The 19,218-nt window shown below is 26.7% G+C and overlaps 1 protein-coding gene across 4 annotated transcripts; it reads left to right on the plus strand.

Moving 5' to 3' along the window:
• The first annotated feature begins 8,102 nt into the window (after window positions 1-8,102).
• Window positions 8,103-17,723, plus strand: LOC135922787 (methionine aminopeptidase 2-like). 4 transcript variants are annotated; one of them, XM_065457258.1, is made up of 11 exons: window positions 8,103-8,237; window positions 8,279-8,419; window positions 8,460-8,516; window positions 8,563-8,692; window positions 8,731-8,895; window positions 13,743-13,924; window positions 14,218-14,312; window positions 14,639-14,735; window positions 15,769-15,872; window positions 16,669-16,784; window positions 16,986-17,723. In XM_065457258.1, the coding sequence occupies exons 1-11, from the start codon at window positions 8,141-8,143 to the stop codon at window positions 17,236-17,238; spliced, it is 1,437 nt and encodes a 478-aa protein (XP_065313330.1). In that variant the 5' UTR covers window positions 8,103-8,140; the 3' UTR covers window positions 17,239-17,723. The 4 variants fall into 4 exon arrangements, with proteins under 4 accessions (XP_065313330.1, XP_065313331.1, XP_065313328.1 ...); XM_065457259.1 differs by having other exon boundaries at window positions 8,463-8,516; window positions 16,986-17,722; XM_065457256.1 differs by having other exon boundaries at window positions 8,557-8,692; window positions 16,986-17,721.
• Window positions 17,724-19,218: the final 1,495 nt, after the last annotated feature.

Here is a 19,218-nt window from a genome sequence, read left to right on the forward strand (position 1 = left end):
AATTCGATCATGGGTAATATCACCGTAATAAAATATCCTCATTCGCAATTAATATTATGCAATATGGATATAATATTACTTATAAAATGATAACAGGTTTGTACTTAAGGAAACTATTTCGAGTGCGTCTAAATTAGAAAAATTTTTCAAAAAAAAAGAATCTCGAATTATACATTATGTGTCCAAACTCGATTTCGTAAATTTCAATAATAATTTATTTTTTTAAATAAAATTTTAACTTTAGACACCAAACTATTATATATTAAATGGACAATTAATATTTATATTTTTTATGATTAAGTTTCTTATTAAATCTTTTTTATTATTAATATACATTTATTTTATGATACATGAGAGATTTATATTTTGCTTACAAATAATAATTTTTAATTTTATTAACTTTAACTTAAGCTGTTCTTAAAAATGCTAGATAAATTTAACCTGTATTAAAATAAACTGCTACATGCATTTCATCCTTCCTCACTATTATAAATCGCAACCAGCTTACTCTAGCGCAGATTAAAATAATCAGCAAATATAAAACCTTAGAAATTTTTTATTCTTGCCTATTACATTTTCTACCAACGAACAGTTTGCTCCTATAACCTTCAGTTTTTAAAGAATTTAGCTCGCAAAATTAAATTAAAAAGACTTAAATTTAGGGAATTTTTATTCCTTAGGTAGAACATACAACTACATATCTATGAATTTAGCTTTTGTTCCATTTTAGGAACACAATAATTATGTTTTTCTTAAATTATTTTGGTAAGTTTATTTTATATAGCTCATTTAATACTTTTTTGATTTAATACAACATTATATATTTCTTATTTATTCTGGTAACACAGGTCAATTAACATAATGATATTCAATATTAATTATACATTGATTTCTTTACCATTTTACTAGCTATTGCCGTAATGAATAAGTTTCCAGAATTATAATTGTGAAAAAATTGCACCATATCACGTAAAAATTAATGCCTGCATATGCTTTTAGGTATCACTAAAACGTAAAAACAAATAGGTGATATTATTCTGATAATTAAAATATCAAAGTTACAATTTAATTTCTTTGTTATTTAGATACAAAAGCAATGTGCAATATAGATATTTTTAACAAAAACATGGTTAAAGATAAATTATAAAATTTTATATTAAAATATAAACTTTAAAAATATTATTATTCAAAAAATATTCAAAAAATATTCAAAAAAAAATTTTGAATAATATTTATGAATAAAATAAAATTATTTAAATAAGAATAGAGTTACAAGAAATTATTCTACTCAAGAAGGTTGCCAGGTAAAATTTATTTTACTGTAATAGATTTTGGTAAAAATAAACTTTGGCTGCCCTCAGACCGTGTTAAAAGGAAACTAATCCCTAGACTAAAAAATACTAATTACGGATTTATATTTCAAATGTTTATAAAAATATAGGGAGAAGTATTTTTTAAAAAATAGAAGCTTTTTATGATGATTGTATTATCATTTTTCATATAAATATGCTAATATGGTATAGCCGCGAATTCTTTAAATTTCCGACCTTTTATTGGTTATCAAATAAAACATATGTGTGATATCAGCCGCGTAACTAATGGGGGGGAGGGGGCCCATCGAAAATTTGACTGTTTTCATAAATATCATTTTAAGCTAATAAAAATTTTACTCCCCCCCCCACCCCCCCCCCCCAATCAAAATTTTACAAATATTTGAATATCAATTTTCCAACATAAAACTTATTTTTAAAATTTCCTTTCCTTGTGAGTACATTAACATTATTCAAAAATATTAATAAAAAATGGAGAAATTTTTAGTCAAGACAAAGATATTGAAATCAAACGATATATAATTTATTATTAAATATATTTATTTTATGAAATTTAAAATTATTAGTTAGTGAGTTCGAACTAATAAGTATTTTTAATAATATTTTAATTAATAAATATCTAATTTTATATTCTTTATAACAGAAAATATACAAAATTTAATATATGTCTGAGCATGAAAAAATGTACAAATAGAAATTTAAGGAAAAAATGATAAAGGTAGGTAGCACTAGCAAATATTTTATAAAAATTAGGTTAGGCAGGTTTGGTGAATATTTAATCTATATGAATATCATTCCATATGGGAATTTGCACTCTTTTTATACTTTTGCTTTGTTGCTAATCTTAAAGTTTATATAAGAATAAATCTACAAAAACCAAATTTAGATTTGGTTTAGGTAATTGATTTGGCAGAAAATATATGAACAGGTGGATAAAATAAGAACGAATGTAGATGAATATTTTGATAATATTTATGTAGATAATGAATCGAAGGCTCAATTTTATGATATATCAATAATTAAACCTCGTCTAGCACCAAGGCAATTATTGAGATGCAATATAAATATTGGATCAACTGAAGATTATTATAAAATATCTATTTTTATCCCATTCTTGGACACTTTTTTATCACAAATAAAAGTACGATTTTTAGATAAAAAACAAGTCTTTGGAAATCTTCAAGTTTTATTGCCCAAAGTTCCCTCTTCATTTTCTAATGCTACGATTGATAAAATAAAATATTCAGCCAAATTTTATTCGTACGATATTGATTCGGAGATAAATTTAATCAGCGAATTTGAATTCTGGTATAAATATTTATTACGTTTAACTATTTTACCTGAGCAAGCCATTGATGCACTAAATCGTTATAAAGATATCTTGGCTCAATTTCCCGATATTTTGAAGTTATTTTATATTCTTGCATGTTTGCCTATTACAACATGCACGAATGAAAGGACATTTTCAAACTTGAGAAGGCTGAAGACATTTTTACGAAGTACTACTTCAGAATCTCGGCTAAATGGATTAGCTATGTTAAATATTCATAGAGATTTAGTTCCAACGACGAACGAAATTCTAGATGAATTGGCAACATCCACACGAAAATTAAAAATTACATTATAGTTATAGTGTTTAATAAACTTTTTGATAATATTGTATTTGATAGAAGTTATTGCTTTAAATTATTTTCTAGTCAATATTTTATACACTGTAGTATTTTCAATAAAAAAAAAAATTATTCTACTTATATTGTATGAGAATTTAAGCTGAGGCTAGTTTTTAAAGCAAATTTTAAAATAAAATGACATTAAACTTTATTTCAACTTTACATTAAAAAAACTTTATTAAATATAACATACCTAACTTAAAATAATAAAAAATAGGCTTGTAATATCGATATGCACAAATTAGTAAATAAAAGTTAAAAATAGATATATAATTATTATGAATAATTTAATAAAATAGTTAAACATAAGACCCGGCCGAAGGTCGAGCAAAAGCTGACCGATGGCCAGCTAATGGGGTTTGGGGGCGAAGCCCCAAAAAATCCCCCCCCCCCATAAGAAAATCCTGGATACGCCACTGTGTGATATATTTCGGAAATTTCACGAAATAAGTAAATGTGGTAGTCTACTAATCAATGTGAGAGGCATGAAAGTTGCTAAAATAGTAATAATTAAATTCCATATATAATTATTATTGATCTTTATTATCATCTTGAACTAAGGCCGATAGAATCAACATTAATGGTATAATAAATTAATCAAGTCTATAAGATTATATAAAAAAAATTAAAGTTAAAAAAAAAATAAAAATATATAATCCAAAAATTAAAAATGGCAACAAAATATAAAATTATAATTTGAAAAAAAATGTAAAAACTTTATCTAAAATTAACATACTCGATCTTCTCATTTAATAGAATTTACATAGTCTATATTTTATAATTTCTAATTAAAAAAAACATCCGATAATGATATCATAATAACGTATGCAAATTATATAACCCAATGGTTAGTTTACCCATTTTTCAGATTGGAGGCAGAGAGCGAACGGTGATAGACTTTGCTGAAAAAATGCTTGTAAGGTTTAAGTTTTTTAATTCTATTAAAAGCTAAATTATTATTGTATATTAATTCTGTTATAAATAACATGAACTGACAATTAAATAAATGAATCTATTGCATATACTTTATTATTTCAGTTTGAGCAGTCTCTTGATTACATTATTTCTATGTCCAGATAAAAATCCTACAAGATATGTTTTATGAGTTGGCAAGTATGGCTATAAAAATATTTTAGATCTAATTTTTAATTTAAGTTCTTATTTCAAGTAGCCCAGGTGATAAAAATTTTTGTCAATTTAGTCATTTTTTAAATATTATAGAGCAATGCAATAAAATTTAAATTGTAGAATAAGTATATAATTTAATGAATATGGTAAGAAACAATTCTTATAGGTTTCTAGTGGACAAAAATATAATGAAAATCTTGTTTCACCATCATATTCTATGAAATTTAATGTTGCAATTTGATTATTTTAAACTATGTCCAATTTCTTTTATCTTTGAATTGTTGTGGGAATAAAGAATTTAGATATAGGGCTTAAATATAATTTTATAATATATGAATATATAATAAAAATAGCGCATTAACTAGAATATAATTAATGTCTATTGGAATGGATTCAAATTTCGTATATGAACTCAATACTTGATTAATAAAAAAATATTTAATTTAAAGTTTTCAATATGAAATGCAAGCGCGCTAGCCTTCTTATCCATAGACACATTTTTTTTTTGGATTCGAATACGACGAACAAAATAATTGAGCCATAAATAACTAGGGCCTGGTTTATCGTCAAAAATATCAATAAAATATTGGCTAGTACTAATCTATAAGCTCAGCGGCAAAACTATATTGGGGCGAAATCTAAGAACTGGATTAGATTGGTTACGCTCAAATGTAAATGATGCGATGGAACAATCAAATATTTGACAAAAGGAAGCTCATGATGTACACACTCAAATGAGGAAATTTGGGGTTTCATTAACCTGTATAGGTACATATTAGAATCAATTTCGGGTTAAGAGAAGGAATTATAAAATTCACAACTGTTAGATATTTATATTCAGTAAAAATTAAATATAGATCGATACAGAGCATGCTTATTAACTCCGAAAAAGTGGCATAGAAAAAGAAATGGAGAAGTCAGGTAGTTATGAAGAAAATATGAAGTCGGAAGATGAAAATTCGGATAATGTAGAAAGACCACTTATAGAAGGAGACCGGCGAAACAAAAAAGATTGATAAAATTTGAGTTCACATGATATGTCTTCAATGAATCCTTAAATGGAAACAACAATGAAGCAGAAATCACAAAGATCGAGGAAGCCTGCACATTGTCTGATCCCTATACAATTCTTACATTATTAATAATTTTTTGATGATAATTGTACTCCTTTTATAACAATAAAAGTATTTTTATTAATAAAACTAACATGAAAATTTTTTAATGTTTTATAAACAAATTTAAAACTTTAAATTAAATAAAAGTTATAAATCGATCTTCTTAACAGTTATGTAGAAGTGACTGTCAGAATATGCTGCAAATTCTTTTTATAATAGCATCTATATTATCAGAATAAATATTTACAATTAAGATATATGGTTCCATGTTATTTCTGAAAATGGTTAAATTGCTTTGATATTTCACAGATGATTATTTTATCTGTATAAATATTTATGATCTGATTAATCTCTTGCTTATCATTTTTTTCGTTATGTTCTTCATCCTTTATATCAGAGAAATTGTTTTATTATAATTGTTGCCCATTTTTCTATATGTGTTTATGCATCTTCCATATATCTGACAATTTCGAAGCAACTTTTTTATATCATAGTAAAATATATTTTTAGAGATAGGGTTAAATATATGGCTTGTAGATATTGGTTCATAGTTAAAATTATATATTCTGCCATTTCTAAAGCTGAAGGATGGCGTGTTACAAAAAAATCGTAATCAAAATCGGTTGCGATTTCCTTTTTTATAATTTTAACGTGTATTTTTATTTTTCCCTAAAATATTTTAAGGGGTAGGAGAGAATTATTGACAAGGAAGGGAAAGAAGTGCCTCCCGGCCTCATGCTTGATACCCTCGATGATCGTTAAATATTAACCTCACATAGACCCTATGGGATCATCAACTCAACTTTTAAAAGCAGTATAAGGAGGACAAAATAAAGATGCTAACGCTAACTGACTTTAGTTAACACTTGAACGTTATAGTGAAACGAGTGTAAATAATAAACTTACAACAAAAGGAGGACAAAATAAGATTTTATTTTATTTTAATACATATTGAAATTAAATATGGACAAGAAACTAATTAAGATAAATCGTCATGTTTTAAAAAAGTAATAATGTGGTAAATATATAATTGTGATGATAAAATGAATTTTTTTTTGATCTTTGAGAATGATCAAGTAAGATATTTGTATAAATTTCATCTAAAATTCTAATTTATCTTTTGTAAAAAGTCTTTTTAATATTTGAAAATATTTTAAAATTTCTCATATGTAATCTATTTTACATTCATTTATTTCGATAAAAATATGATAATACTATAAACTTTTGTAATAACTATAAAAAAATAATTACTACATAAAAAATATAATTATAATTAATTAAGATATTCCATTGTTCCACTAATTTGATAATGGTACCTTTTTAGGAATTAAAAGAGTTAATATTATAATAATTAATATAAATAAATTATAAGGATTGCCTAATTAATCAGTTGTCAGGGATAACCCAACTCTAAATAGCTTTGCATAAAGAAAAAATCCGTGTAAAAAATAATATTCCCAACAATTTCATTTCTTGAATTAGGGCGGGGATTGATTGCTCGATATTAAAAATTTTCATTGGAATTTAGCTGAGGTGAATATGGTGGTAAGAATTTAATCCTATACCTTTATAAGTATTGATAAGATAGCTTCTAAAGATAGATGCATTATCCATCACAATAATTGCATCTGGTGGTAAGAATATGTTTTGTCATAAAATCATGGAATAATAGCCAATTATAAGCTCCTTCGACTATTTTATAATGAATTACCCCTCCAATTGCAATTGACAAACAAAGTATCTTATATTTTTAATTTTTATCATTGGACGCACATTGTATGGCGGAAACAGTGTCTACATGAGCGGGGGGGGGGGGGGTAGGAACAGTTTGCATCCTAATATCTATAAAGGGGTAGGGGGTGTGGTAGGGGGTAGACATTTTGGGGGGTAGGCTATAATAATCTAGAAAATTTTTCATTACATTTTTAAATTATATATGGATAACATTTTGGTATTTTTAGGGGGGTAGATATATATTTTTAAGGGGGGTTTGCATCCAGTGAATATACTGTCATGTAGACGCTGGGCGGCAAGGCGTAGATTGGTGTAACATGCAAGTTTACTCCAATTTTTTCTAAGAAATAAAATTTTTCCCTTGAAATATTTAAAATCTTTACACAATAGATTTGACGAATATTAATTGCTCCAGGAGTTCTTCTATCAGGCTCCTTGCCAGCTCTTTTTTTTACCAACCTATATTTTTGATATATCTATTAATGATAGTTTTCGTTTTTGAACTATCAGGGGGCAAATTTTCTATTATCTCCTGGATATTAAGAGTGTTATTTCCCATTGTATCTTTCAATTATGGAAGAATCATTTTTCTTACTTTCTCTTTTTTGATTGCTTTTAGAGGATCCCCATTTATTTCTGGGAAGTTATCGCGTTTAAGTTTAAGACCGATGCCATAGACATTTTGAAGTATCTTGCGATTCTTTGATCTTCATCTGTTGTTTTTCAGGCATTGATAATAGTAACTATATCATTTTTTCTTTATTCCAATATTTTTGTATTCTTTGTCTTTGTTTACAACGAAAATTGAGAGTTTTCATTTAAATTGGAAAAATCTGTGTTGCTCTTGGATAATAAAGATTTTATATTAAACATTTTATTTTATTATTTAATAAAATTTAAAAAAATTAGTTAATATTTTACTAACAAATTTTTTTTTATTTTATATTAAATTTCCAACACTTTATATTTAAACATGATTAATCTTAATTAATTGCTTGTCTAAATATGTATTAAATTAAAATATAATCTTATTTTGTTTACCCTCTTTTGTTGTAAGTTTATTATTAACACACTGTAATTTAAGCATATGATACTTGATTATATAGTAACATATGTCAATCATTTTATTTTTTAACAAACAAGAATAAATTCTTTAAAAATTATGGATATCCATGAAATTCAAAATGTTAAAGATATAGATCAGTTTGAAGAAGCAGCAACAACCGAAAAGAAAAAGAAAAAAAGAAAACCCAAAAAACGTTTGAATTTTGAAATTCTTAATTTTTATTACTTTATTCAGAAATCTCTACCTCAGATTTGCCCCAAGATGAAAAGTCAACTATCTCAAAAATCAAAGAAATAAATATATCTGAACCTCAACATACCTCAATAATTGAAAAGGATAACACTGATGAAAATGATGATGAGCCTAGTCAAGAAGGTTTGGTAAATTATAAATATATCATTTTTAAAATTATTAGTAGCTGTATTGAATGGGGATGCAAAGAAAAAGAAAAAAAAGAAGAATAAGAAAAAAAGTAAGAAAATTTAATTATGATAAAGATACATCAATGATAGTTTCAGATATGGTTGATTGTGATAATATGGTCAAAAAAGAAAACATACCACCTAGTATACCTGTGCAAGAACAATTTTCTAATCATATATATCCTCAGGGGCAAATTTTAGAATATTATTTAATAGAGCAGGATGGGTAATTTAAATGATTTTTATTATATATATTTATTTTAGTAAGACAGGCAAATACAGGATAAACAGTGAGGAAATGAAGCAGCTTGAAAGTGGTGCACATTTTGAGTATTACAATGATATAAGACATGCTGCTGAAGTTCACAGACAAACGCGTAAATATGTTCAATCATATATAAGACCAGGAATGACAATGATTGAAATTTGGTAATCATTAATTTTTATGATATGAATTATTTCTGTTTTCAATTACATTTTTTTAATTATGGTTGATAGTTACAAACTACTATTTGCCCTTTTTTAAATTATTACTATAATTTTAAAATATTACTAACACTTGAGCAAGAAAATTATGAATTAAATAAGGTTTGTAATGAAATAGATATATTAATTAAAAAATATGGAATAATATTTGAGGATATTTTGGGATATTTTAAGGACTACCAGGGGACAATAAATTCCAAGAGAGGTTATTCCCATTTTTAGGGTGCCGCCGAGTACCTTTTGATGGGGAAAAGAAGTGGAAATCGAATTGGACCGGTGGACAACAATTCAATTAAATACTTTATTTTCAATCTACCATAATCTTTGAATTTTTGTTATAACTCATTGATTTATTATGTATATTTATCATTTTGTAAATAATAGAATTTCCTCCTTATTTTATTAATAACCTTTACACTAATACTATATAATACATCATAAAATTGATAAATGATAAAGATAAAATGAAGTCATGCTAAAAAGATGATAATTAAAATTAATTAACTGGAAACTATCACTACTGTTTAATCTTGGGTGTCCTGAAAGATGTTTCATTTCTTGAACTACCATATTAGCAGCATTATCTAATATTAAAAGGCTAATATGAGCATATATTTCTTCAATGATTATTGAATATAATATTTTATAGCTTCTGGGTATAGTATAAGTTTTATATCAATGATACATCCTTCATTCTCTAAGATTGGTCCATAAAATGATCTATTATATTTACATGAGGATTATTTTGTGTATTTCTCTCTACACTGTAATGTTTATTATCTATAATTATATTAAAATATTTTTATTTTAATAATTCTAATTTTTTGGCGTCACACATAGATAAATAATTTTTTTATGGTTCTCAATGGCTAGGTGCTATTTACAATAAACCATGCTATTAATTTATTAATAGTATTATTTTGATTATTGGCTACGTTCTCATTTATTACAAATTTTTATAAGTCAATTCCCTTTATAATTTTTTATATCTTTATGATATGCCTATCATCTTTTCAATACCTATAATGGTAGAATTAAATAAAAATACTTATACCTCATGTATTAATAAATACTGTTTAACTTCTAGATAAAAATTATGTAGTTTGATCAATATTTGCTGACATTAAATTTATATATTGCAACTTAAAATTTTCATTAATATTATTTTTTATCTTATTTATTTTTTATCTTCCAAAATATCAATGATAATAAAATATAATCATTTCCTCAACTTCCATTGAATTTGGCGAAATATAATAGAATCACCAGACATTAATGAATAACTGATTAAAAAGACTTCAATTTTAAATTAGAATTAATTTGCCTATTTAATATAACAAGATTTCTAGGTATTTTTTATTTTAGGGCGGACTAGAGGTTTGTAATGGGTGGGTTAAATATTTTAAACATTGGATGTGTGGGTGGGCTGGGTATAGATATTTAGAACTAAGGATGGGCTGGTGGCAAAATGTGCAGAAAGAGTTTAGATTTATTGAAAATTATTTTCTTATTTCATAAATATTGCTAATCAACCAAAATAATGTTTAAACAGTAGATGGGCAGGTAAATTAAACAAATTTATTCAATATGTTTTTTATAAAAAGCATAACAAACAGACTGGAACCAAAGTTGTCGATTCTAGGCAAATTAAAATTTGAAGTATTTGATTTATGTTTTTCTAATGTTCAAGCAACCATATGACACAGGCTTAATTCGGATTTGATAGACAATTCTTTTTTTACCGATATTTTATAACTTCCCAATACTCTCATTCATTTTATTACCTATTTTAGTTTAAGTATAATCAATACAAAAATAAACTCTCCCTGTGGAAAAATGATTCTACAGTCATTTTTTTTAATACTAAGTAGAGAGCCATTTTTTTATTGATTTTTCGAAAGTGAAGCAATATATAGTTCAGTTGCTCTGACATATTAAATTCACTTTAACCTTTGGATGTGCTCAGCCTATATATAAAATTTTTTTAAATGGGCAAGTTTTAATAAATAGACTAAAATAGGAAAATAATTATAAAATAAGATTTTTAATAACTTTACTAATAAATATTTTAAAAATTATCAAGTAAAAGACATAATAAAATTTCTGATAATCATTTTAGTGAAACATTTTAAAATAATAATTAAACTAAATGCTTTCTTCTTTTACTATGTTCAAAAAATCTTATGCTTGAAGATAAATTAAATTCACAAAACTGAGCTTTTGTATCCAATTTAATAATATAAAAATCTCGATTATTTGGCAGGAGATTGCTTCTTTCAACTTAAGTAAGCATTAACGATGTTTCCTGAAAGCTGTGGATATGACTATGTAAATAAATGTAATAAAATATAACTGGATAACATTTAAATACTCTTGTCTACAAATAAAGTTCGCTATCGTCTAATGATAGTTTACCTGGATGAACTAGTTTCCCCTCTGATTCCTTTTCTCTATTTTTACTGTTCGGGGCTTCGTTATGTAAGATCTATTTTCTAATGCCACCCGTTATCACTTTCATTCGCGTCGCCGCTGGTCTACCTCAAACCGATCCCATTACTTCTCAAAATACATCTATCTCATCACCCAATCATTTTTTGTCTTCCTATTAAATTGCTCAAACCACCTCATTCTATTTTTTTGCATTGCCACTCCAATCTTATATCCCAATCTTTCCCACAATTCGTTTATTCTTTTTCTCTCCCACCTCACATTCATCTAATCATTCTCATCTCTATTATTTAGCTTTGTGTTCCGCTTTCATTACCCATATACCTAAACGAATTATTTGATTTGATTTATATTTTACGAATATAAATAACAAAATTATTCGAAAATACGAAATAAGGTAAATATATTTTTCGTCAAATAATTTTTTATCCACTATTCAATGGATTCATTTATAAATATTAGAAATTATGCGTAGGTATGAAACATGTTCCACGCAAAAAAATTATTTTTATCTTTATTTTTACAAATATCTTTAAAGAATTTAATCTCACGAATCGTATCAATAATGTTTTTATTAATATTCATACGAATAAGGAATGATTCGATTCGTGGTTTTGTAGTACCGAATACCATACAGTAAACTTTTCTTTGTTAGAATAGACGACTTCTTTCGGAACTATTCCATACATATCTGACTCTTGCTACAACAGTAGAATCAACACCTCCTGCCTTCAGTGTGTCATTTAAAAAACAAAACATTCTCTTATTTTTCACAAAGTAGCTCAATTGCCGATATCTATTTAACCTTTATCTATTTTATTAAGGATGTACCGATATTTATATCGGATCGGGCCGATATTTCGCTCATTTTAAAATATCGGTTATCGGCAAATATTATAAAATTTTCCGATCCGATATAAAATGGCGCTTTTAACAAAATTTAAAAAAAGTTATATCTAAAAAACCATTTATTTTTATAAATAAAATCGAAATACATTTTTATGTTTAATTTTTTTAATAGAAATAATTAGTTAATAAACATTCTGCAATATAGTTATTTTTTTTCGCAATCTGTTTAAAAAAGTGTTCATTAATCTCTTCAGTATCTGTTTTTAGTGATGCTAGTGATATTAACAGTCCCCATCACCGCCGACATATCTCTGATATAAAAAGAAATCTTCGATATATTAATTTTAAATATTAATTTCAAATTTCATAATATATTTTTTTATTACTAATTATGTAAATAGATTAATGTTATTACTTATTATATAAATAATAGCAATTGAATTGAATATAAACTATAACTGACCATTATAATATATTTAAATGACATATGTTATGGTATAGTAAAATTATAGATGTTGTACTAATAAAAAGTATATTAAAAATTAAAACCGGCATCTTTGCAGAATACAAAATTAGATATGATATCGGATCGGTTATCGGCCGATATCAATTTAATATCTGAAATATCGGATCGGATCGGCCTCCAAAAAGTGGTATCGGTACACCCCTATATTTTATCATTATCATGGACCTTTTTTTTCAGATAAAAGTCGCATTTGCAATCAGCATGCTTCCTTTCTCACCATTACATCTTTTGCGCACCCATTTATGGCAACGGGTGCAGAATTGAATTTCTATCAACATCCACATATATATCACACGGCCAACCATTTCTTCTTTATTTCCTAACCATTAGCCTCCAATCATCACCTTACTCTTTTCTTCATTTACTTTAAAACCTTTTGCTTCCATATGATTATCGTATCCTTTAACTCGGTTTCACTTGTTGCCAACAATATAAATCAGTGTGCATTCATGGGAATCCTCCGCGTACCTCCCTCGCCATTACTTGATAAATAATAATCAAGACTGATCCTTGATTTGCCCCACCTTTATTTCAGAGCTTTCGCTATCAACATCATGTGTTCTAGCAACTGTTCGGCCATTCTCATGCATTGCCATCACTGCCGAAACCAACCACACCTGGTTTTATCAAAGAGTAACCCTGCCCGGGGCCATGAACAAACCCATTCTTCAAGTCTTGAAAAACATATTTTATCGTTTTTGTAGGCTTGGAGAAGGCGTTTGAAAGGATCACACGCTAGATTTCTCAGATATAAACAATCTTTATTATTATTATGTTATACTACCAACATTACGAATAATAATGAAAATATTTTCATATTTTATTGGTTATTGACACATCCTTTCCAATCTGTCATCATATCCTATCTGAAGTAAAAGATGGGGCCAATCTTTAAACTTCTATTACAGTCATAATATAGGTTTTATTGCCTCATCTTATTTTACAATTTATGTTATTCAAACAAAAGTCAAAGGTTAGAGGATACCGCCCGTCATTTGATTCAAGCTAAAGGACTCGAAGCGGGCCTGGCCTTTCCTACTGGCTGTTCGCTCAATAACTGTGCCGCCCATTATACTCCCAATGCTGGGGATGCTACGGTTCTACAATACGATGATGTGTGTAAAATCGATTTCGGGACTCATATAAAAGGTTCCTCTTTTTCTCATTTTTTTTTAGTTTAATTGATGAATAATTGTTCTCGTTACTTAATTAAGAAACCACTACTACCCTCTATGAATCTTTAAGAGTATACCTTTTTTTACCCACCCATCCCATACCACCACTTTACACCGCCCCCTCTATACTATACCTTTCGGCATCTTGATATAAAACCATCCATGGGTGGACACTTTATCGAGGTTTAATCGTACTATTATGAATTCATATTATATATTCATAATTTATTAATGAAAATTTTATATAAAAAACAAAACATTTGAAAGGTCGTATAATAGATTGTGCTTGGACCGTTTCGTTTAACCCAAAATACGATAAATTGGTAGAGGCTGTAAGAGAGGCCACAAATACGGGAATTAAGGTATAAATTTTTATTTTACATAGCAAGTTTAAAATTTTTTTAACGAACAGCTGATTGGCGCACCACATTTTTTTCTACAGAACATATTTGAAGTGGGGGTATAAGGGTACAGGGCTAGTAAAAACTGAATCATAAAATCTTTTTTTTTAATGTCAATTTATTAATTTTTTAAATCTTTTTTAAAAAATAACGGGTATTAAACTTCAAATTTTATTATTGGTTTTGTTTTTTGAAATTTTAAAATCCTTGGTTTTTGTTAAGTAGCATTTTAAAATTAATTATATATATATATACGTTATATTTGAATCGGAATAAATAAATTAAAGACCGCTGGTATAGATGTTAGACTCTGCGATATAGGTGAAGCCGTCCAGGAAGTTATGGAATCTTACGAATTGGAGATTAATGGGCATTCATATCCAAGTTATATATACATATATATCAGAATATTGTGTTTATATTTTTTGCGATACAATATCTTAGAAGTCAGGTTTCAAAACTAGAAGGGAGGGTTCGTTATTAACATGTTAATATGTGATTTCCTATTGCACTTCCTTATATCGTCTGCAGAATTAAAGTTTATTCATTATAACCATAGTTTGAAATGATCTTGAAAAAATTTTGATCTCTTGAGATTTTTTTCATGAAAAATCTTTTATGATTAAAATCAAAAATTATATTTTGAAAAAAGAGAAGCTAAGGACTTAAAATTAAGCCGAAGTCCTGTTAGGCCATGTTCAGGCACAACATTTTTTTAAAGCGGTTTTTGAGGCATGTTTTCACAAATTTTTTATTTTATTTCCAAATAAGAGATATTAATTTGTCGAATTAATTTTTTATATAAACTTGATGTTTTGGGATTTCTTAGATACCATTTAATCGTTAACAAAAAATTTGTCAGAAACATGCCTCAAAAACAGCTTTGAAAAAACGTTCCTGTAAATGTTTTAAGAGATATTATTAAAAGCATCTCAACATAAAATCAAAATATATAAAGGACCCCATAGAAAGAAAAATATAGATATATTATATACTTGTACTTCTTATATTTAGGCAAATTAAAATATAGCCATTGTTAATTTTTCCTTATTTATATGCCCCAAAAGTTTCCTCTTCATTCAGAAAACCCCGATGATGTATATATACTACTAGATTGGTCATTTACTAATTAAAAGTGTTTATACTTACGAGTAAGCTTTAACGCCATTTTTTGGTTTGCACGTCGACTAGATATCATTATCTACTTACATACCATAAAAATGGTGCTACTACTTACTTCTATGTATGGACACTTTTAAATACATTTAATTAATGAGAATCGCCAATTTAATAATAGATTTTTGTAAAACCCATATTTATTTATTTTTCAAATTATGGCATAGTTATACGATAAGATCTTTACTACATAGGAAATCTTTATTTTTTATAAAAAAAAATTTCTTTTTAACACACAAAGTAAAGGCTATCAGAAACTTGAATGGGCATTCAATAGGTCCTTATTGCATTCACGCGGGAAAAACAGTGCCTATTGTGAAAGGTGGCGATAACACACGGATGGAAGTCAACCAAATAATTTTTATTATCTACTAGATATTAACACAGCAAAGACGTGTAGGCTGGCCCTTCCGGCTCGGGTACAAGGGTCTGGCCTATTTTAATTTTTATTTATATACCCTGGCTGGATTAAAAAAAAATTTTTAAATACCCTGAAAATTTTTTTTAAATACCCTGAAAATTTTTTTTAAATGACCAGGCTGTATATTTTAAAATCAAATATTTTAAATCGTCAATATTAGCTATAAAAATTAAAAATAAATAAAATATATTTTAAAAAATCCGGGCCAGGCTTGAAAATATAAATCATGGCAGAAATAATTTTTCTTATTAAAAATGGCTAGGCTATTCAAATAAGACCCATAAATATCTCTAATTATAAGTGATCGTTAACCTCCAAATGAGCTTGGACAAAAGTCATAAATCATCCTTAGTTGCTTTTACGTTTATACAAAAACGAATCTAATAATAAATTATTTATATTATATTCCTTTAAACAAATCATACAATTTACTATTTGTATATGAATAATAAAATTTCCTTTATTATTTTGGTATTTAAATAATTAAATATTCGTATTTGTTTATGAATAGACCTCGTTTCTGTTATATACAAAATAAAACTAAGATGTTTATAAAAAAAATAAAGTTTTGGCTTGAAGACCTCTAAAAAAAGTTGGGGGTTCACTTTAATATTTAACAGAATCTTAACTGAAATACATTAATTCTATAAATATTTTATCTTGTATAATTATTTTTTTGTATCTATTTCCTATAATTAATTATGATAAACATTTTTTTAGGAGAATGAGCTATACGCCATTGAAACATTTGGCAGCACGGGGAAGGGTCTCGTTCATGATGATATGGAGACTTCTCATTACATGAAGGATTACGATTCTGCATTCGTTCCAATTCGGTAATTTTTATGTCGTAATTTGCTCTAATTATATTTATTAAAAACCTGCACTCATCCCAGCTCAAAAAATTAAAAACGATACTGATGCCATGAGTATCGAGTAATACCTTATGCTGGGTATCGACGTCAGAGCATCCTTTTAGTTTTTTTTTTAAATGCATTAAAAAATTACTTTTCATAATTTTTATTTTTCATTCAAAGACTTAACAGTGCCAAATCTCTACTAAACGTCATTAATCACAATTTCGGTACTTTAGCCTTTTGCCGGCGATGGTTAGATCGCGTTGGACAAACAAAGTACAGCATGGCTCTTAAGAACTTGTGCGATTTAGGCGTCGTTACTCCTTACCCTCCGCTATCCGATATCAAGGGATGCTATACCGCTCAATTCGAACACACCATTTTGCTTAGACCTACCTGTAAAGAGGTTCTGAGCCGAGGCGACGATTATTAAACAAACTCTCACCAACTTGGTATTTACCATTCTGCATAAACTAATAACTAAAATTGATTTTTGACCAATTATTTTTGAAAAAAAAAGTTTTATTCTTTTTAATACTAAAAAAGGAACATGTGCATTCTTATTTTATTCGTATCGCGTAAATTAGTTTATTTTTCTAATTATTGGATTGGATTATGATTATTTTTCACTTAAGATTATATGAATTATCGAGGATAATAATTAAAAAGATCTATCAAGCTCTTTCTAAAAAAAATACCATATTCGTTTTGATATAAAAAAAATATCTATATTATTACACGTTTTGATGGTCAAATATCCAGACTAAATTATATTATTCGCAAATTATAATAATAATAAAAAATTTGATATGATATATGCTAGATTATTTTTTTTCATTATTATATTTGTAAGAATTAGCTCAGAATTAAGAATATCAGAAGTATTTTTTATTAAATCAAACAAAGATAAAATTCTAATAACATAATTTGAAAATCAAAAAATATAATTCATCGTTATATCTTTATATAAGAAACGATATTTCACTTTACCATATCAACAAGAAAATATATTAACTTTTACAATTATCGATAATTATTTGCTGTACTGCGACTATATGCAAATACACATTAAAGATAATATAATATTATTTTTTAAAAAAACTAATAAAATATAATGTAAACAATATCACTTCAATTTTGTATTTATATGTTTAAAGTTTAGGATATTTTTTAACTATTTTCCTCAAAATAAACAAATCTTTTTTTCGAATCTTAAGGCCACTTCCACAGGTTTTTGGAGTTTATTTTCTATTTATTTAATAAGGTTTGAAATGGGGATGGATCAGATTGTTTTTTTTTTAAATATTATATTATTTGAAAAAATTAATTCAACAAATTATTATCCTTTGTTTGTAAATAAAAAAAATTGCTGGTAACATTACCCTAAAACCGCTTTGATAAAACGTTCTGTCTGGAAAGTGGCCTAAGAGGGTGTTTATTTAAAATGACGTAATAACGCTGGAAATTAAAATATAATAAAACAAAAAATAATTATTAACTACCCTGCATGACATCTTTTTCCCTGTGCAATTTATGAATAAACCATTATTAATTAGCTAAGAATAAAATTATTTTAAAAAAGGAAAAAACAGGAATATTTTAAACACATTTAGGCTCCCGTTCTAAATCTCTCTAAAACTGGGAATCTCGTGTATTTTTCATAGAAAATTTTATCAAATTGGGAATACGGATGATTTTCCTCTATTTTTAGTAATTTTTTTAAAAATTTAAATTAAAAGTGTTTACTTCCCTAGCATTTATTAATATTAATTATTTACTCTAATTTTCTATGAGATAAGCGAGATTCCTCATTTTTAGGAATTTAGAACCTATCCCCTACATTTAATATATTTCGAAAGAATTATAATGTTATTGAAAAATAATAATTGCGAGGATTTTTGATTCATTTTTAAAAGATAAGTTTTTATATTTTATTATATTTTTTATTAAATTAAATTTATGTATAATAAAACAACTAGGAAAAGATTTTATAATAACGACAAAAAAGATAGAAAATATATTTAGATTTTTTCCCCTTATTTTTCTATCTACGCAGTTATATAGAATCAAAGAGAAAAAATATGAATAGGTTTGTGCATTTATGTTTAGTTTATTTTTAACGAAAAATACTCTTTATAAACAAAATTATTTATAAATCAGCAGGGCGTCGATACATCGTTAAAGTGGTGGTTGGTATGGTCAAACCTAGTGCTGTTCCCCCTCAGTCACATTTGGCGCGAATTCGCGGCGGATAAAACAAAAACACAGCATATTTATTTTACTTGTCACGAATTCGTGCTAATTGTGAATAAGAGGTTTAACGCCTCGATATTTAAAAACGGCTAAACCAATCTTTTAGCTGAAAAAAGTTACTCAATCCTGGGGAGATTTCACTCAAGATGGCAGAAAGGTT

The sequence above is a fragment of the Gordionus sp. m RMFG-2023 genome, chromosome 1 (assembly GCF_954871325.1).
Source record: "Gordionus sp. m RMFG-2023 chromosome 1, tfGorSpeb1-WG-v2, whole genome shotgun sequence".
Taxonomy (NCBI): Eukaryota; Metazoa; Nematomorpha; class Gordioida; order Chordodea; family Parachordodidae; genus Gordionus; species Gordionus sp. m RMFG-2023.